Here is a 19327-nt window from a genome sequence, read left to right as displayed (position 1 = left end):
TATATTACTGGTGGTGTTTTATTTAAATAAGCCAGCATTGATTGCATTATGTCTAGCATATCTGTCTATAAACAATACTGCTACAAACAAGTTTGACACCTCTTTATGTATACCTGTGGCTGTTTTGTTAAAGGATACACTCATGCATATGGTATTGCTTAGACAAAAATATGCTACGTCTTAAAGCTCTTGATACTCGTTTCTCAGTCACCCTCCAGGATGATGTAGCAGCTGTGTTGGTTGCTTCCTCTGCTCCCTGTTAGATGCTTGTTTACATATGTCTGCATCTCACTTTCCACCATCTCTACAAATGCTCTCTATGATGGATTCTTTTGTCACTTATGTATTACGTACCAACTGTCGACCTGGCACACGGTAGGTGTCAGGATACATGGTGATGTGAACTGACAAAATTCTTGCCCTTGAGGATTTTAGTCACATCATTGCTCAGTTCCTCACACCTTCCTTACCAATTTCCAAGCAAGAATGATAATAATTGTCCTAAATATTATCTCATAACATCTAATAACCATGTCCCACCTTATTATGTTGTGGGTTCGTCCTCATTGTCACCCTAGACCCCTGCCTAAGCAAATCTCACACCTAAACTCTCTCACCTGCACCCTAGCAATGGCCATCACCTGCCTGCCAGACTCCATTTCCCTAAACCACGATCCACTCTTTGACACGCTTCTAGTCTTGCCATTCAAACCTCAAATAGTATCCACAAAAGACCTTTTAAAGTGTTTCCAAATGCATGACAGAGTTCAGGTCTTCATCTGTCAGTGAAGGGGTTAAACTCTCCAAGTCTCCCAACTGAGTTTAGGTTGCAATTCTCTGGGAAGGGAAAAACAGGTGGCTTTCCCACAGAGGGCCATTTATCCACAATAGCCTTGCATTCAGGACAAGGGAGAAAACAAACACAGGCCTAAGTCAGGTCAGCTTCACATTCTCAAAAACAAATCCAGCAGTCCCCTTCTGAGTCATATCCAGACTTACCCCCAAGTCCAAAAAACGATAAGACTAAATCTCAGCCAATTAAAAGGATACTAATGTAACCTCTGCTTGCTTTATCAATCTTATTTGAGATGGCCTAACTGTCACTGAAACTTCCCTTAGCTGTGCTTAAAATGAGCTTGCACACTCCTCTCGGGTTGTCATCATTTTGTACAGATGACAGACCCCACATACCCTGGTATAATAAGCACTCTTTGCTTTTACATTCTATTTGAGTCTGGGGTCTTCCTTCAGCGTTTTCTCAGACTGTTTCAGTTATGTCCTTATCACTACACTTTATGACTAACTTGAGCTTTCAGAATATTTTTTCTCAGCTCAATTTATATATATATATATATATATATATATATATATATATGTATGTATGTATACACACACACACACACACACACACATATATAGATTGATTGATTATGAGTCTCATGGGCAGCTCAAGGTGCCCCTCAGAGCAGGTATAAAAATGTACTCACACTGGGCTTAAGGCCTAAGCATAAGAGTAAAAATATGGCTTTTTCCCATCTTGCAAGATGGTGGGCGAAAAAGCCTAGAAGCCTGACAAAAAAGAGAAAAAAACCTACAGCCAAGAAGGCTGGTGGGGATGCCACAGATGCTCGTGCTGCTGAGGCAGCCAAAAAGGGTGACCCTAAGGTTAAAAAGCCCAAGAAGGGGAAGCCGCATTGCAGCGGGAACCCTGTCCTGGTTAGAGGAATTGGCAGGTACTCCAGATCTGCATGTATTCCAGAAAGGCCCTGTACATAAGAAAATACTCAGCTGCAAAAACTAAGGTTGAAAAGAAGAAGAAAAAGGAGGAGGCCATTGCTACAGTCACCAAACCAGTTGGTGGTGACAAGGATGGTGGTACCCGGGTGGTTAAGCTTCGAAAAACGCCCCGGTATTACCCTACTGAAGATGTTGCTCGGAAGCTGCTGAGCCATGGCAAAAAGCCCTTCAGTCAGCATGTGGGAAAGCTTCGTGCCAGCATCACTCCCGGGACAGTCCTGATCATCCTCACCAGGCGCCACAGAGGCAAGATGGTGGTTTTCCTGAAGCAGCTGGGCAGCGCTTGCTATTTGTGATGGGACCTCTTGCCCTCAACAGAGTTCCTCTGCGAAGACCACACCAGAAAATTTGTCATCGCCACCTCTACAAAAGTTGATATCAGCCAAGTTAAGATCCCCAGACACCTGACTGATGCTTACTTATTTCGAGAAGAAGCAGTTGCACAAGCCCAGGCACCAGGAGGGCAAGATCTTTGAAGGAGAAGGAGAAATAGGAGATTACAGAGCAGCCATGGACTCACAGCTTTTGCCAAAGATCAAAGCTGTTCCTCAGCTTCAGGGCTACCTGAGGTCTCAGTTCTCTCTGACAAATGCATGTATTCTCACAAACTGGTTTTCTAAATTGCTATCAACCTAATTAAACAACTTCATATGTTTCAAAAAAAAAAAAGAGTAAAACTATGAAATACTTAGAATAAAACAGAGGAAAATAGCTTTGGTTGTGTCAGTGATTTTGTGGCTGTGACACCAAGAGCATGGCCAGAAAGAGAAGTATAAAGGAATTAAACTACATTACAATTTAAAACTTCTATGCATCAAAGAACACAAACAATAAACCAGGGACAACCCATAGGACGAGAGAACATAAGAGAACATATGTGTGAATCATCTGTCTCTTAAGGAGTTAGTTAACAACCAGATACAAAAAGAACCACTTCTCTCTTACATACATTAAAATACGGACAAAAGACTTGAATAAACATTTTAGCAAATAAATTAATAAATGGACTAGAAATGATGGTATTGGCATATGCCTATAATCCCAGAGCTTGAAAGGCAGGAGGATCATCACGAGTTTAGAGATATTATCTCACAAAGAAGAGAGAAAGGAAGGAAGGAAACTTAGCTATTAAAGACACGAAAGAAATAGACAGCTCAGCCAAAGAAAATGTTAAATCTAAAAACATCCAGGCACAAATTATCCAGGAAAAATGGTGCATCATGCAAAGACCGAATTTATGAATAACAAGGAGAGAAGAGGGAAAATAAACCCAGGTCAAAAGCACAGGAATCATAGAAGAACATTTCTCCAGTGTTTAGAAAGGCATGCCTATCAATGTACAAGAAGCATACAGAACACCAAATAGATAGAACAAGAAAAGAAATTCCCCATAAGCAATTTAAACAGACTCATAAGCCCTAGTGAAACAGAAGCAGCCAGTACAAGTCTCCCAATAACAACAAAAGCACAGGGCTAGATGGATTTTGTGTATAATTCTCTCAGGCCATCAAAGAAGAATTAACAACAATAACCCTCAAATTATTCCACAAAGTAGAAACTGAAGGAACATTTCTCAATTCTTTTTGCAAGGTCACTAGTACATGAAAGCAAAGCCTCACAAAGAGCCAACATAAATTATGGGCCAATTTCCCTTAAGAATATAGATGCAAAATTTCTTAATAAAACACTTGCAAATCAAACCCATAACATCAAAAAGATTATCTACCATCATCAAGTTGGTTTCATCCCAGAGATGCAGGGATGACTCAACATGCACAAATCAATAAATGTAACGCACCATTATAAGAGACTGAAAGGCAAAAATCACATTATAATCTGATTCAACACAGAAAAGGCCTTTGACAATGATAAAAGTCCTAGAGTGACTAGGGATACAAGGGACATACCTCAACATAATAAAGGCAGTTTATAGCAAGTCCACAGCCAACATCAACTTAAACAGAGAGAAACTCAAAGCATATAGTGTTGGAATATATATGTATTTCTATATAGTATGTTTATGGGCATATATATATATATATATATATATATATATATATATATATATATATATATCATGGTCCTTTATGTCTAAACCAGAAATGATTGAAAATATAAAATGTTACTTACTGATCAGGCCAAGTAAAAATATCAGAAAACAATCAAAACAAACAAACAAAAAACAGCCTTGTTTTCAATGTAGTCCCTTTCCTGGTTGAAATGCTGTCCTCCAATTCTTGCTGATCTAACAGGCAGAAGGGAAAGACATGGCCTCTAACCTCGGAGTTTGAGTGTTGGCTGGCTCTTCCATGCTTTAGGCATCATTTCTCTTCGTGTCTTCAAGACAAATTGACTGTTAATGAACTTGCAGATGCTGGAGATGCTGAAGGTAACTTGAGGGTGGACGATGGAGAAATACTCATTCATTCCAAACTTCTGGGTTAGGAGTCCAGGGACATACTTCTGAATATTCACTCCAGCTTGCTTGACCCTTAGCTATCCATAAAGACCACATGGCAGTCTGGAGATCAGGAAGTAACCTCCACCATTGGCTTTCCCTTAGATACGACATTGGGGCTTTGCTTCATGACTCATTGGGGAGGAGGATCAGCAATGGAGTAAACATAACAAAGCTATCACTTTCTTAAATAGTTAAATCTGCAGCCAATGTAGGAAGAGGAATGAAATAGCCTTGGGCTGCTCAAAAGCATATTCTGACTGTAAGAGGCATTAAGGCTTTCAAGACAGCCAATAGTTCTTGATTCTGTGCTATCTCTCCCCATCCCTCACACAACCCCTGACCCTAGCATAAACTAGCAAAAGTCTGGACCTGTCACCAGTCCATCCTGGGATTAGGGCAATGTTTCTCTGCTCTGGCCAGACAATGCACAGATGGAGCGGGCAATGGAAAACTTAATATCCTATGTCCAATCCCAGTACAGAAATCAACTTCATGTACCATTCAATTTCTGTTATTCCATACCCAAAAGATGAAAGGGAAGGGAGTATCTAGAGCAGATTGAATTGAAAACAGTGGCATGAGTAATGTTATGGCATTGAAAAACTGTTGGCATTCATTGACTTATAATTCTGGTTTCCACCTATGGGTGTTTATTTACTGTCATGATGCCATCACTTCTCTGAGGGAAGACACTATACTCAGTGACTACATGACATAGAGTTCATGCTGAACAGTCAGCTGGCAGGTGATATGTATATGAATTCCAATAAACACTAGAGGAAATCATAATGGCTGACCATTTTAACAGATATGTGTCCAAATTCACCTTGCCTACATGCCCTCATGCCCTTTAAATGAAAAAAACAAAACAAAACAAAACAAAACAAAAAACCAACTCAGTTCTCACATCTGTATCTTCTATCTACATCTGTTTTTGTTTGAGGTTATCTCTCTCCATGCAGCCCAGGCTGACCTTGAACTTAACTCTTGCCTCAGCCTCCTGAGTGCTGTGATTATAGATGTGTGCCATCATACCCAAGCTCCAGTTGAAAGGTATTTTATCCTGGGAAATTGATAGCAATCAAATTAAATGGGGGTGCTCAAACCCCCATCCCCAACCCCCCAGAACACAACAGGAAGTGAAACAGGATGGGATTGAGAATCAACTGTGCCCGTAGGGGGGTGGCAGATCATGTGTAGGACCATGGCTATAGGGTGCCTTCCAGCGCCTCTTTCTGAAGTGAATTTTGAAGTCTTCCTCCAGCCTTTCTTTCTGATCATAAACTTTCCCATTTAATCATTGGGTTCAACTTCCATGCTATATTTAACCCGAGGAAGAGTGTGCATTTCAGAAGGGTCTAGAACATGAAATGAAGTCAGTGGACCCTCCAGGGAAAAGTCTAATCTCTTAAACCCCATGAACTCAGGGATCGAAATCCTTACCAGATATAATGAATTGAACTCCCCATCCCTGGTTTAGCCCCAAGCCCAAGCTTCTGAGGGAATGGGGCTCTTACTGTTTCATCAAAAACAAGGTGGAAAGGAAAAGCATTGCAGAACATCTCCTCTTCAACCCACAGTCTCTCTGGATAGACAGGCTGGAAGGTGTTCCTGAGGGGCCCTAGACACACAGAAAGAAAGCCCTAGTGAGAGGCCCTAGCAGAGCCATTGGACAGGGTTGGAATCTTAAGCATGTCACAAGCAAAGTGTGATTCCCACTCCTTAGCACAGGCTCCCTCAGCATCTCCAGATGGCCTCAGCAATTATCCTCCAAATTAAAACAAACAGAAAATTTGTGACCAGGTTGAGAAGCCCTCCTGCCCCCTGCCAAGTTTCTGCCCGCTGCTGAAGAGTTAGTTTCTGGGCCAATTGAGTATGTCTCACCATGAAAACAGAACTACCATTGAAATGGTGACAAGCAGACAATGAGCCAGCAGAGGAGTGAGTGTGTGCCCTGCCCGGCATCAGGGACATTTGCCATGGAGCTTTTTAGACTGACAGTTTAGGGTGGCACGTGAAAATTTAACCAACAGTCCTATTTGGCAGGGGGTGCAGACCCTCAATGGAGCCTTTTTGATATGAAAATCTCCCAGACAAAGGATGTCAGTTGTGTTTGCCACAGCTTGAAGGACTCAGAATGCAGCTCTTTGAGCCCTGCAGACCCTCTCCCAGATGCCTGTCATTTGACCTACCAGGCAAGGAGCATCTAGCTGCCTTCTTCCACTGGGTCAGAGCTCTGATTCTGACCTGAGTGTCAGGTGCTGGGGGCCAGATTAGCCCAGTGTCCAAAGACCCAATGTGTCAAGCCTACCTTTACTCTGTGAATAGAAAGCTGGACAGCAATTGTCCCTCGTCACAGCTCCTCAGAGACAGAGACAGAAATGTGCTTTCTTGATTCTTGCCCTCTGCCCTTCTTTGTACTGCTGGCTGGCTGTGGTTAGCCACAGATTTCCAGTCCAGAAACACACCCCAGTTAAGAAGGCCTGGATCCAAAAGGGATGCAGAGTTCACTGTGCCCAGGACATCTGTGCCCAGCCTCCTCTTCATGGTCACCCCCTGGGACTGAGTCCAAGCCAGTGGCTTTTCTGATTACAGAGATGATGGTGTCTCCATGCTACCCAGCACAATCAAAAGAGCTGTTGTGTGGCAAGTTAGAAGCTGATTTTTTAAAGTTAAAAACCACAGATACCAAATTCAAGCTCAGAGGGAATCAGAGGCCTCAAATTTGCAGAGAGTTTTGCCTTATTTGTGTATTGGGGCTCCTTCCCCTGCAAACAGGGCAGTTGTTATCTAAACACTGGGTCCAGGAGAACATCACACTTACCTTTCTCAAACATGACTGATGCTCTGGAACCCCAGTGATATTTCCCCCCAGGGCAAACAGAGCTGCTTAAGTCTTTCTCCTTCATCCTAAGGAGTGTTGTCTTGAGAGCCTGCAGGGGGCAGGAAGGGAAGCACAGGCACCTGGTCACAGGACTGGAGATGAAAAAGCCCTGTCTGCTGCTGCTGGCTCCATCTTTGTGCGCTGAAGAGTGTTGGCAGCTGGAGGGACAGTGTGAGGGCTTGCAAGATCAGTTCTACCAAGAGCCTGGAGCTCCAAGGCATATTTGTTAGTTAATCCTCAATCCATTTCTCTATCAAAGGATACAAGATATTTTTACAAGATCTTCAGGAAGTGCTTTAGAGGGTAGTGATTTCCTAAGAGTTAATCTGAGACTATGTCCCAAGGTTAAATACAAAATGTGGTGAAAGCAGAGGGATGCTCACCACAGTGTCCCTTTATGCAGCAAAAGAGTTGTAGCAACTGAAGATGTATAGTCATGGGTTAGTTAACTATGACAAGAAACATTTCCCAGGGGAAGATGCGCATACACAGAATGAGCAGCCACTTGAGACAGGAGATGGCTCTCCTAGGCAATAAATGCACAGCTCTCACACAGCACACATAACACTCCCCTAGATCGTGAATCACTCTCCACTTGGGCCAAGGGATTGTGCAGAGGGTTTGTGTTACAAGCAGTTTTCCTGCCAGCCTGGTCCCACAGCCGTGTCAGCCCCAAATAGCACACAGAGATGCTGTATTAGATATAATGCTGTTAGCCTGTTACTAGTGTTTCTTATTGGCTAGCTCTGTCTTAAATATTAATCTATTTCTATCAATCTAAGTGTTTCCATGTGGTCTTATCTTACTAGAGAGAGAGTCCAGACATCGTCTTTCAAGACCTTACATCTTGAATCTCCTCACTACATCTCCCAGAATCCTCCCTGTCTCCTAGTCCCACCTATCTTGCTTTCCTATTTGCCAACAGTGCTTTATTCATTAACCAATAAGAGAAACATATTTACAGAATGGCATCTCCCATCAGGTTTGTGGACTCCTTATTGGTTCAGACTGGCTGATACATTTAAAAATAACCAGGTCCAATACAGATAATCCCAGAATCTATCCAGTTCCCACCATAAGATTTAGTAGGCAGGCAGAGTGTCAGTACTCCTCCCATGGAGCCCTTCTGCAATCAGAAGGGCTCTTTCTCATGTTTCCTTCATAAACCTGTGTTCATTCTGCTTACCCCTTATCCCAGTTCCCTTCTTCTTCTCAGATGTGAGATTAACAAACTCAGAATCTACTGGCTCTTTGGTGTCTGCTATTTATCTGTGACCCTAGAACCTGAGGCAAGCTCACCAAGAATAGAGAACATCTCTATCACTTTCAAAGAACCCACAGCATGCTTCCTGGGGTTGAGCACTCTTGTGAGTGGACCCTGAAAACTATGTGCTCTAAGATGTAACCCCTGAGCTCTGGGAATCACAGTCCTGTCTGTGTGTTTGAACAGGCTTCATGGATTCAGAGAGATTTTAATCTAACAGTTGTGGCGTCTAAACTGGCAATGATTACCTTATGTGCTGCAACTGTGGTGGTCAAGGATCGGATCTTGACTTCATGATGGACCTGTAACAGGTTCCACCTGCTAAGTGGGCACTGAGGACCTGAAAGGTCCAGTCATCAAAAGAGGATTACAAAGGAAGATACCAAATTCCAACTTCAAATCCTTTTCTTGGTTTGTTGTTGAGATTTTAAGAAAGGGTTCTTATTCTTCATCCCAGACTTGCCTCAAACTCAAAGCAATCATCCTGCCTCAGTATCCCTATATCCAGCTTTAACAACTTTATATGTGAACATTTTACAGGTTAAGGTCTATCATAGAAAGTCTGCATTAAGTTAACCTTGAGTTTTGGCTCTCACTAGAAGTGATTTTTACCTCCCCACCTCTAGTCTAGGAACATTGGCAATGCCTGGAAACAATTTTGATTGCCACAACTAAGGGGCAGGGTTCTAGTCACATTGGATAGAAAGAGGTGTGTGGTGTGGCAAAGGATCCTACAAATGGCAGCCCATCACAACTCAGAATGAGCTGGTCCATGGTGTCACTAAAGTCAGGCCTTGGAAAGCTTGCCTTGAATTCCATGGCTTAAGGCCCATTTATTTGTGCTGTTTGCTTAGACTGTTCCAGAACAAGTAGCCTGTCCTAGGGAAGCTGAAGACACAGCAAATCCAGTACCTCTTGATCCATCTGGGTGTCTTCACTGTTTTGTGGCCGGCTTGCCTTTGTCCTTCTCATCTGTCTTCGAGCCTTCTGCACAACCAGAAACACAACATGCTCTTTTTTTCCTGTCCTCTCCACCTCTTCATTCATGTCAAGGATACTCATGGCCACATCAGTGTCAAAAAAGTCCTTGGCCACAGCTTCAATGATGCCTGCAGCAGAATGACACCTGTGGGTGAGGAATGGCAGAAGACAGCACACTGCCAAGCATCACTAACATATCCAGTTGTACAATTTCATGATTTTTCCTCAGCTCACTATGCCAGTGTCTATTCTGGCTCAGGGGGAAGAGTGTGCAGGAATTTAAGTTTTGAGAGTCTGAATACTAAATATGTTCCTGTCATTATAATTTATACTTCAGCATCCATTCATGCTTTCATTTCATGAAGACATCTAACTCATTAGACAAACTCTGTAAATGGAAGAAAATTCTACTGGAAATTCATTAAAGCTCGCGTGTTCAAAGCTATTGTTCTGGGAACCCATCTAGGGGTGAAATATAAAATATAAAGAAAGCAAAAATGAAGCTGCCCATCACAGTATCTCAATTAGGAAAGGATCAGCAACAACTACAAACTCAGCAGTGGGGGCAGTGAAAGGGAGTAAGGCATGAAACACCCACGTGTTTTAGGGCAGATGCACTTCCATGGAGGAGTGTGTGCACTTAGAATACAGGAGGCATTTGGGTGTAAAGTAAAACAAAAGCAGACTAAATACCAAGACTTTTCTACAATGCTGAATTCTTTAAAAGACTCAATAGATAGAAAAATCTCCACAGAGTTATCACAGCTGTGCAAGCAACCATGCAGATGTTAAAGATCATGTCTTCTTCTGATGTTCTGTAAATTACTCTAAAATTCTCCAGATCCTTCCTCAAGATGATGACAAAGAAGTGGGTCACCATAGGAGGTGGGGTGCCCTCCTCACAGGGGGGTATGGCCACCCAAAAGAACTCTGAGGTGGGGTGATCCCTTTCCTACCTGGTACAATGTGGCACAGGCCACTTCTGTCCGAGTAGTAATGGAGAAGCATTGTCCCATCAGCTCCTCCCTCTACGCGAAAGGATGGCGCGTTCATTTCCTAATGAACAGACACGGCACATTTCCCCAAGAGGGAGAACACATTGTTTATATTACAATTTTATATGCTCACAATACATTTTTATTTCTCTAGGTTAGCATACAAAATAACGAGTTTAGCCACAGCATCTTTATATACCATGTTTTATTCTTATTCAGTCCCCTCCAAGACTGGCTCTACACCCCTTCCAGCTGGCTCCCTTTCTACCTCATTTACACCCGCTGGCTTAATTACCCATCAGCTCTACGTCCCACCTCCCTTAAGATCTCTTGTTCCTTTCATGATCCAATTTCTATTATGTGATGATTACACATATACACATTAATTTACGTGTGTACACATACACACATAGGTAATTTAAAAATATTCGTTGCTTGTGTGTGTATGTGTGTGTATCACATGTGTGGCTGGTGCCCGTGGGGCCAGAGAGGGTTTTGGATCCTCTGGAACTGGAGTTGCAGATGGTTGTGAGTTGCCATGTCAGTGCAGGAAAGTGAGTCCAGGTCCTCTGAAAGAGCAGTATGCTTCCTTAGTCATTGTGATGTCACTCCAGACCTTCCATGTACATTTTATTTTTGAGGCAGGATCTCACTATGTAACCAAGGTTGGTTTAGAATTCACTATATAGACCAGGCTGACTTCAAACTCACGGAAATCCTCTCACCTCTGCCTCTTGAATGCTGAGATTAAAGGAGCAAGCCACAACACATGGTCTATATCTATGTAATTTAAAATCCAGGTATGCAGATGGGAGAAAACACATAGCACTTGTTTTTCTGAGTCTGGCTTATTTCAGTTAACATAATCATTTCCAGTTCAATTTACCTGAAAATGTCATTATGTTACTTTTCTATACTGAAAAAAAAAAAAAAAAACTCAGCTGTATATATGTAACTATTTCCTTTGTCCGTTGATGGGCATCTAGGCTGGTTCGATGTTTTGGCTGTTGGCATAGTAGAGCAATAAACATGGATATGTAAATCTAATTACATAGATCCCTGGGGTATATGCCCAAGAATGGTATAGCTGTGTCATAAACTATAATTTTTAAAGTGGTGTGAAGCAATAGCATGTACCCATTAGCACACACAGAACTACAATAGTATGTGTCCTTTACTATACACACAGAGAACTATAATAGTATTTATCTATTAGCACACACAGAACTACAACAATATGTACACATTACCACACTTAGAACTATGTCCGCATCCAGTCACATAACACTACCATTTCAGCTCCTGCTGAGGTAGCTTACCCTGAGTCAGTTTCTCTCTCTCTCTCTCTCTCTCTCTCTCTCTATATATATATATATATATATATATATATATATATATATATATATATCCTATTCCATTTTGCAACTGAGCCTCACCTAGGGAAGTTAAAAAGAAGATGAATGAGAAAACTATTGCTAAGCCTCCGTGATCCTTAGCACCATGCCATGCTGCTTCTATATACCTCCAAGGGTTATTTGTCACCATTCTTGGCCTGTGACCAAGCCATGTGAGCCTTTTCACTTGGGAAGATTAATGGCTCAGAGACCTTGCAACTGGAAATAATCAACTCATTTTTGTTCTGAGGGTTGGTTCCACTTGAAAAACTAAAACCCTCAAGAACATACGAAAAGAAACATTATTTGTCCAGAAATAACTGGAGACCCTTTGCACCCTCTTTATAGGTGAGGAAAAGGTTACTGGGAGGCTCTCTGAAGGACTGAAGCGGAAGGGGAGGGGTGCTCCCCTACTGCATTTTCAGCAGCAATTCAACACCCAAGACCCTGGGCTTTGGTCTAAACTAGGGGAGAAGCGGAGGCTCTCAGTAAAGGGGCTGCAATCCTTCATGGTGCAGGCCTGCTAGAGAAAATGGATTGTTTCTTGAATTTAAAATACCTGGTTTTTTATTTCTAGAACTGTATTAGTGTGTGCAGATTATCAGTTTCCTCCCATTGAAAGATTCCACCCTTTAGGGAAGCTTTTTGTTTGTTTTGTTTTGTTTTGTTTTTTGAGACAAGGTTTCTCTGTAGCTTTGGAGCCTGTCCTGGAACTTACTTTGTAGACCAGGCTGACCTCAAACTCACAGAGATCTACCGGCCTCTGCCCTCCCAAGTGCTGGGACTAAAGGAGTGAACCATCACTGGCCGATTCCTTCAGGGAAGGTCTTTAAGCCAGTAAGAAACCAACTCAAAATAGCTTTAGGAAGTTTCTGAAACTCACTAGCCCCCGCCCCCAGAGTCAACAATAAAGATGGGTCTTTTTCAGATAAGCCATGCTACAAAGAAGACTGAGACCAGCCCAGCTGCCTGGAAGAGGTTTAGAATAACTGAGCCACTTGAGAGGAACATAATCTACCTTTTGAGCTCACCCATATTCTAGTAAGTAACTCTGATGAAACTCCTTGGCTTACCAAGTCGTACTTTAGTGGTATCCAAGCTTTGGTCTGTCACAGGCTCCCAATCTGGGCTAAGCAGACATGTGTTGCATTGCTCCAGGAAAGGTTTTTGTCATGCAGCAACAGTGTATGTTATGTTGGCATGAATGTGTGTTTACATCTCTCTTTGTGTGTGTTACATGAAGTGTATGTATGTATGTGCACATGTGGGGTTAGGGTGATATGGTCTAACTATTTATACCATCCTGGCTATACTTTGGTAAAGAAATTTGACCACAGTTGCCATGTGAGTTCTATGATATTGGAAATGTCTGTGCTGGACAGAGAGAAGGAGGTGGGAGAAGTAATTGTTTACAAAATGCCTTTTCTGTGTCTGCTCCAATGTTACAGAACTTTATGTTGCCTTTTCCACCTTCACATCACAGTGAGGTGGGTTGTTTGGTTTCTATTTTTGTCTGTGTCAAATATCTCTTTACAAAGTGCTTCATACACAGTAGGCACTCAATAACTATTTAGGAGCTGTCAGGATAACTCAATGAGAAAAAAAAAAAAAAAAATCCTTGCTGTGAAAGTATGAGGTGAGGACCTGAGTTCAAATTCCTAAAATCCACATAAAACCAGGAGTGGTCTTGCTATAGTAATCCCAAACCTCCTATGGCAAAAAGAGGGGACAAGACAGGATAATATGGGTCCAGCTAGCTGGCCTATGCAACAGCAAACCACAAGAGGCTTTGTGTCAAACAAGATAGAAAGCGGGAAGTGACACCTGAGGTTATCTGATCTCCACATGCCCACGCCCCATTACATACATACAACACACACAAACACATGCACATACCGCACATACCACACATACAAACACATACACATACCACATACACACAAACACACATACACATACCACACACACACCACATGCATGCAAACACATCCACACACTATACATACCATATACATATCACACAGATACACATACATACCACACATATCACACAAACATACATACCACACATACACCACACACACACAAACACATACACACACTGCACATACCATATACATATCACAAAACACACACACACAACACACACAAATGCATACACGTACCACACACACAAACACACATACACACACACACAATGCTTTCATACTGTTTTGATCTTGAAGATGGACAAAAGCATGTTCCCTCTACCATTTTAACAGTTGAGGGGGCTCCTTAGCAAGTGCAGTTCCATCTTATTCTTATGACCACCCACCCACCCAGAGTGCTTATGAATACAAAATATAGAAATAATGAAAGATCTTGGTCAATTATAAAGGGACATAAAAATAAAATCTTTGAATCAGCTAAGTGAGGCTCATAGGGGTTAACAGAGACTGAAGCGACAATCACAGATCCTGTGTGGGTCTGCGCTAGGTCCTCTGCACACATCTTATGGTTGTATAGTTTGGTATTCATGTGGGACTCCTAACAGTGGGAGTAGGACTGTCTCTGAGTCTTTTGCCTACTCCCAGGACCCTTTTCCTCCTACTGGGTGGCCTTGTCCAGCCTTGATGTGAGGGTTTGTGTGTCTAGTCTTACTATAACCTGTCATGCCATTCTCAGTGGCCTTGGGATGCCTGCTCCGTTCTGAAGGAAAATGGAGGAACAGTAGATCCGGGGTTGGGGGAGTAGAGGGAGAGCTGGGAGGGGTGAAAGGAGGTGAAACTGTGGGTGAGATGTAATATATGAGAGGAGACTAAACAAACAAACAAATAAATAAAAATAAGCTTTTACACAGTTAACAAATTATAATAAATTATTATTTATGCTATGGATGAATACACCACATTTACAATAAAGCATTCTGGTGCATAAAAAAAATCTATGCATTTTAATTTCCAATAAACTCTACCAAGGAGACCAGCAAGGTGTGAACTCCAGGAGGACATATCCCAGTTGGGAATTTACTTTTCTAATACCCAAGTCCATCACCCCAATGGGTTAATCAGTGTTGGGTAGCTCCCAGCTCTGGCTCTTGGTCCTGCCAAACTTTTCCCTCTGATACTTGCACAGGCCTAATCTTGCTGCATAAGCTATTATCAGCTCTACCCAGGCCAAGAAACCAGAAGAGTGAAAATCCACCTCAACCTGTTTTCTAGACCTTGTTCCCATTGTTTGACTTCTCTGATTCATTCCAAGTCTTTGCTCAACCTTCAGAAGTACTCCACCCCCAACCACAAGGCTAGAACTCTGACTTTTTGTCAACCCATTTATAAAGGAAGCCGGTGGGTATTTATCCTCCTGTTTTTCTTCCTAGAGAGCTACTGGGCCCACTAATGCCAGAGGCCATGAGTTGTGCAGCTCCTCGGCTGGGAACACTGGGGAGGACTTTTATTTATTTATTTTTTTTTAATAATTTCTCAGAACCATGAAGGCAAAGCCCAGATGGCCTTACCTGATACGACAATGCCAGGTAACTGTGGAGGGCATCTAGGTTTTCAATAAACTCGGTGAGATTTCCTCCCAATGTCCGAAGCATCCTGTCATAGCCAGACATCTTACAGAACTTGAAGAAGTATTCTCCAAAGAGCTTCAGAATGGCTTCCATGGATACATCTGTGGAGTATGAACCCCCAGTAAGATCCACAGAAGGTGCTGTTATCTCTTGGGTAGTTTTTATCTGTACCCAAAGTGCTCAAGTCCTGTTGCTGTGACACTTAACATCTAGCCTCTCACCTTCATCGTCAGTGACACACCAGGAATCACCTCAATGCCACAAGGCATCAAAAAGACCTGGGGCAGTCCTGGTTAACCATGAGTCCCTCCCAAGCTCACTCACTCTTTTCTGAAACATCTAAAACAGATATTTCCCATTGACTGAAGACAGTTGTAGACACTGAAGACAGTGGAATCCCTTGACCACTGATCCTGTATCCATATTCAGGTTAACTCAGGGCTACATAGAGCACAGCCCCTCCTTCGATCTCTCCCACCACCTTGCACACCTTCACACAATAGCGTGCAGTGGAATTGAAGGCTGACTCTCAGAACTAACACTGAAATGCAAATGATTTTGCTCAAAATTCACCCAAAAGATGAAAGCAAAAACCTGTGATGTTGACGCCTTTCTCTCAGCTTCACCAGGTTCCTGTCTCCTTTCATGTTGATTTCATATGAAATTCTCCATAATGATTTCCCTGCCAATCTCCAGGCCATCCTAACTGTGTCCTCACTGCAGGTTGCATTTCCATCTTCCTAAATTTCAGGGAATTCTTGTGGGCATCAACTGAGTCTTACTTGTTTTGTTTGTTTGTTTTGTTTTTGTTTTTTTGTTTGCTTGTTGATAAATGCAAAGTAGTATGAGACGATAAATTCCTGAGGTGGATCTACAGTATGAGCTGGGGGGATGGCCCATGTCTCTCCATTTCTAATCTTCATGGTGGGGACAGGAAGCATTTTTTAAGTGTAGTCTGGAGGTCCTGCAATGTTCAATAATCAATTATTCTTCTCAGAGCATGCTAGGATCTTGGAAATAGATGATCCTGTTATTGTGTCTCTCTTTGTCCAGGAGATCAAAGGAAGCAAGTTAGAGGGCAGATTTGTTACTATGTCTCTGACTGAATTCCATGTCCTCTGTGCCACATCTCACAGTCAAACAAGGTGAAGACTGCTCTCAGTGGACATAGGACATAGACCTCATTGCTGTGGCCAGCCTAGAGCTTCCTGAGACCATTCTTCCATGTGGAATAGAGTTCTGACTCCTGGTGGGGCTGAAGAAAGTCTCTGGGAGTCCTACCAGAGTCACAGTTCCTGTCTGCATCTTTGAATGACTGTTTCTCCCAATGCACCTGAGGTCATAGTGAGAAGTATTCTGCCCATCGAGCACTTACTTCAGTGCAGGGTACTACAGAGTGGCAGGCATGCAAAGTGGCCCTTGCTTCCAAGGCTGCACTTACTTAAGATGACCAGAACAGTGAGACCTTATGGTACAAGCTGAGGCAGGAGGATCACAAACTTGTGGCATGCCTGGGTTACAGAGTCAATTCAAGGCTAGCCTGGACAACCTAGTGAGACTCTATCTCTAAGTAGAAAATAAAAAGAAGGATGAAGATACAGCTCAGTGGTGGGTGGGTGGGTGGGGGTCACTGAACACCCATGAACCCCTAGACTCAATCTTTAATAACATGTGTATGCATGAGTATACACACACACACACACACACACACACACACACACACACACACACACGCACCAGAATAACAGATTCCTTACAGCTGTCTATAGCCAGACCTCTGGGAAGATAATGTTTAGGAATCTGAGCTAGCATAGATAAATCAAACATAGTTTGCCAAAACTACTAGCCAGGCCTTCTGAGTATAGACAATGGTCCGGATGGAAGGCTGGCTGAGAGAAATCCATGGCCTATGTGAATTTCTCCTTTGTCCCTCCTAGCTAACAACAAGCTTGTCTATGCCAGAATTCAGGAGCCACCTGCTCATTCCTAAGTGAACTGAAATACATTCCATTCAGGTCTTTCCTGACCCGGGAAGCATGCAGACAGGTGTGGGGCTGCTACTTTCAGCCCACCCCTCCCTGCTGCATGAATCTCACTCATTCAAGCCAGGACGAAACAGCTGTGCCCTGTGGCCTCAGCCTGGAGCTCTGTGCAGGTGCACTCCATTACCTGCCAGGAAACACGAAGGGCTCCCTTCTCCGGGGCAACGGTCTGTCTGCTTGACTTAAAGCTGCAAACCTGGGGAAGGGGGAACCCACAGCATTGGCTGCCACAGCCCCAGCTGCTTTGTGTTTGGATGCCCAGCACTGTCAACAGAAAAGGACTCCCATCTGAAGCTAACTTCCTTAGACCACAGCGGACCTGGGTGGGGACCTGCCATCTGTGTTGGCCTCGAGTTGTTTCTGGGACTCTTAGTGCAGAATGCCTGCCTGGCCAGGGACAAAGGCGTCTTTTTACAATCAACAGCTGTCACACTTTTTAAATTCTGTTTCACCTCTGTGAATTTGGGTCTCTGAGAGCCCGCTGATTCACAGGAGACCAGGGACATATGGAAAATGGGAAGGAAAAAGAAGAGAGCCCAAAACACAAATCAGCTTTAAAATGTTATTTGGTAGTGTGAAGAAAAATCTCTAGTATGTGAACTTTTACATCTTTTGTCTACAAGAGGGAAATAAAAAGAGAAGCATCTCTCTGTTTATCCGTACAAAAGTAAACACCAGCTGTATAAACCAGGAACTGTTGAGGCTGGTTACCTAAGGGACCTTGGTGGGAATGGGGTGGAGAGAAAAGTTGTGAAGGGTGGGGAGTTAGCCCTTCTGGGAGCAGAGCTCCATGAACAGCTCCACATTTTGAATCATGTTACTGATCCGTGTGCTCAGGCTAAGTAAGACAAGCATAGAGCAGAGCTCCCAGGCAGAAAAACAAACCAAATTAACATTCTGTGGATAATCTCAGCTATTTGGGGGACTGAGGCAGGAGAATGACCAGTTCAGGGCTCGACTGAACTATAAAATTAATTAATTCAAAGTAACCCTAGACCTTTTTACAAAATAAAAGACAGAGGGCTGGAATATGACTCAGTAAAAGAACACTTGCCTAAAAAGTAAGATGATCTAGATTCAGTCCCTAATACAAGGAGAGAAAAGCATCACACACACACACACATACACACACACACACACACACACAGACACACACACACACACACACACACGACGATGGAGAGGGAGAAAGGTACAGACATATGCAAAGAAAGACAAAGAACTCGCCAGTACAATATTTCAACAGAAATATTCAGGAAAAATTTTCAGCTATCTGGGCAGAGATGGTTCAGTGGTGAAGGGCATGTACTGCTCTTGCAGAGGACCCAAGTTCAGTTCCCAGGGCCCTTGCTAAATGACTTAGAACCAGGTTCAAGGAATCTAATGCCTCTTCTGGTCTCTTAGGTACTGGCACTCACTTGCACATATCCAAACACAGACATAAACATGATTTTAAAATTCTTTTTAATCCTTAAAAAAATCCAGTAGTATTTAAACCCAGCCTTTAGACTGCTTTGTCCTAAGGCTAAAGACAGAACTTTGAGCAAATATCTGGCTTTAATATGAAGGCTTTGTTATCACATCAATGTGTTAGCAATTTTGAAAGTACTTTCTAAACACTCAAGGGCAGCACACTTAAGCAGAGGTATTGGCAGTAAATAGAGCCAGGTTTCTCGCAATCCAAGAAGAAGGCTAACATTACAGAAAAAGGAAGAAAAGAATTACTCATTCTGCACCACTGGTTTAGACAAATGTGCCATAATAATGGGCTAAAGCGAGTCTCTGTGAGTAAGCCTGAGACCTGAGACCAGTGTAAAAAGCAGGGTGTGGTCCTGTGAGCACCTGCAACCCTAGCATTGTGGAGGGCAGAGGCAGGAGTCACTGGGGCTTACTGGCTGCCAGTCTAGTTCCAGGTTCACTGGACAATACTGTCTAAAAATGAGAAAGCATAGG

The 19327-nt window shown here is 42.9% G+C and overlaps 2 protein-coding genes and 1 pseudogene across 2 annotated transcripts in view; 2 read left to right on the top strand and 1 right to left on the bottom strand.

The window, feature by feature from the left end:
* LOC127230298 (GTP-binding nuclear protein Ran) overlaps nt 1-19327 on the top strand; it is a 1116469-nt gene that overhangs the window by 951052 nt on the left and 146090 nt on the right. The window lies entirely within an intron of this gene.
* The window catches only part of LOC127230055 (guanylate cyclase soluble subunit beta-2), a 58428-nt gene that overhangs the window by 14033 nt on the left and 25068 nt on the right, over nt 1-19327 (bottom strand). Inside the window, exons 5-10 of the mRNA XM_051195172.1 lie at nt 15273-15433; nt 10344-10443; nt 9364-9515; nt 7083-7191; nt 5776-5879; nt 4077-4293 (exon numbers count right to left, since the gene is read on the bottom strand). Of these exons, the coding sequence (XP_051051129.1) occupies nt 4077-4293; nt 5776-5879; nt 7083-7191; nt 9364-9515; nt 10344-10443; nt 15273-15433 (843 nt within the window). The remainder of the gene's footprint in view (nt 1-4076; nt 4294-5775; nt 5880-7082; nt 7192-9363; nt 9516-10343; nt 10444-15272; nt 15434-19327) is intronic.
* LOC127230296 (60S ribosomal protein L6-like) lies at nt 1545-2417 on the top strand (annotated as a pseudogene).

This window comes from Phodopus roborovskii, unplaced genomic scaffold, assembly GCF_943737965.1.
Source record: "Phodopus roborovskii unplaced genomic scaffold, PHOROB, whole genome shotgun sequence".
Classification (NCBI taxonomy): Eukaryota; Metazoa; Chordata; class Mammalia; order Rodentia; family Cricetidae; genus Phodopus; species Phodopus roborovskii.
Note: the sequence above shows the minus strand (reverse complement) of the source record. Positions and strands in the feature narration are given on the sequence as shown.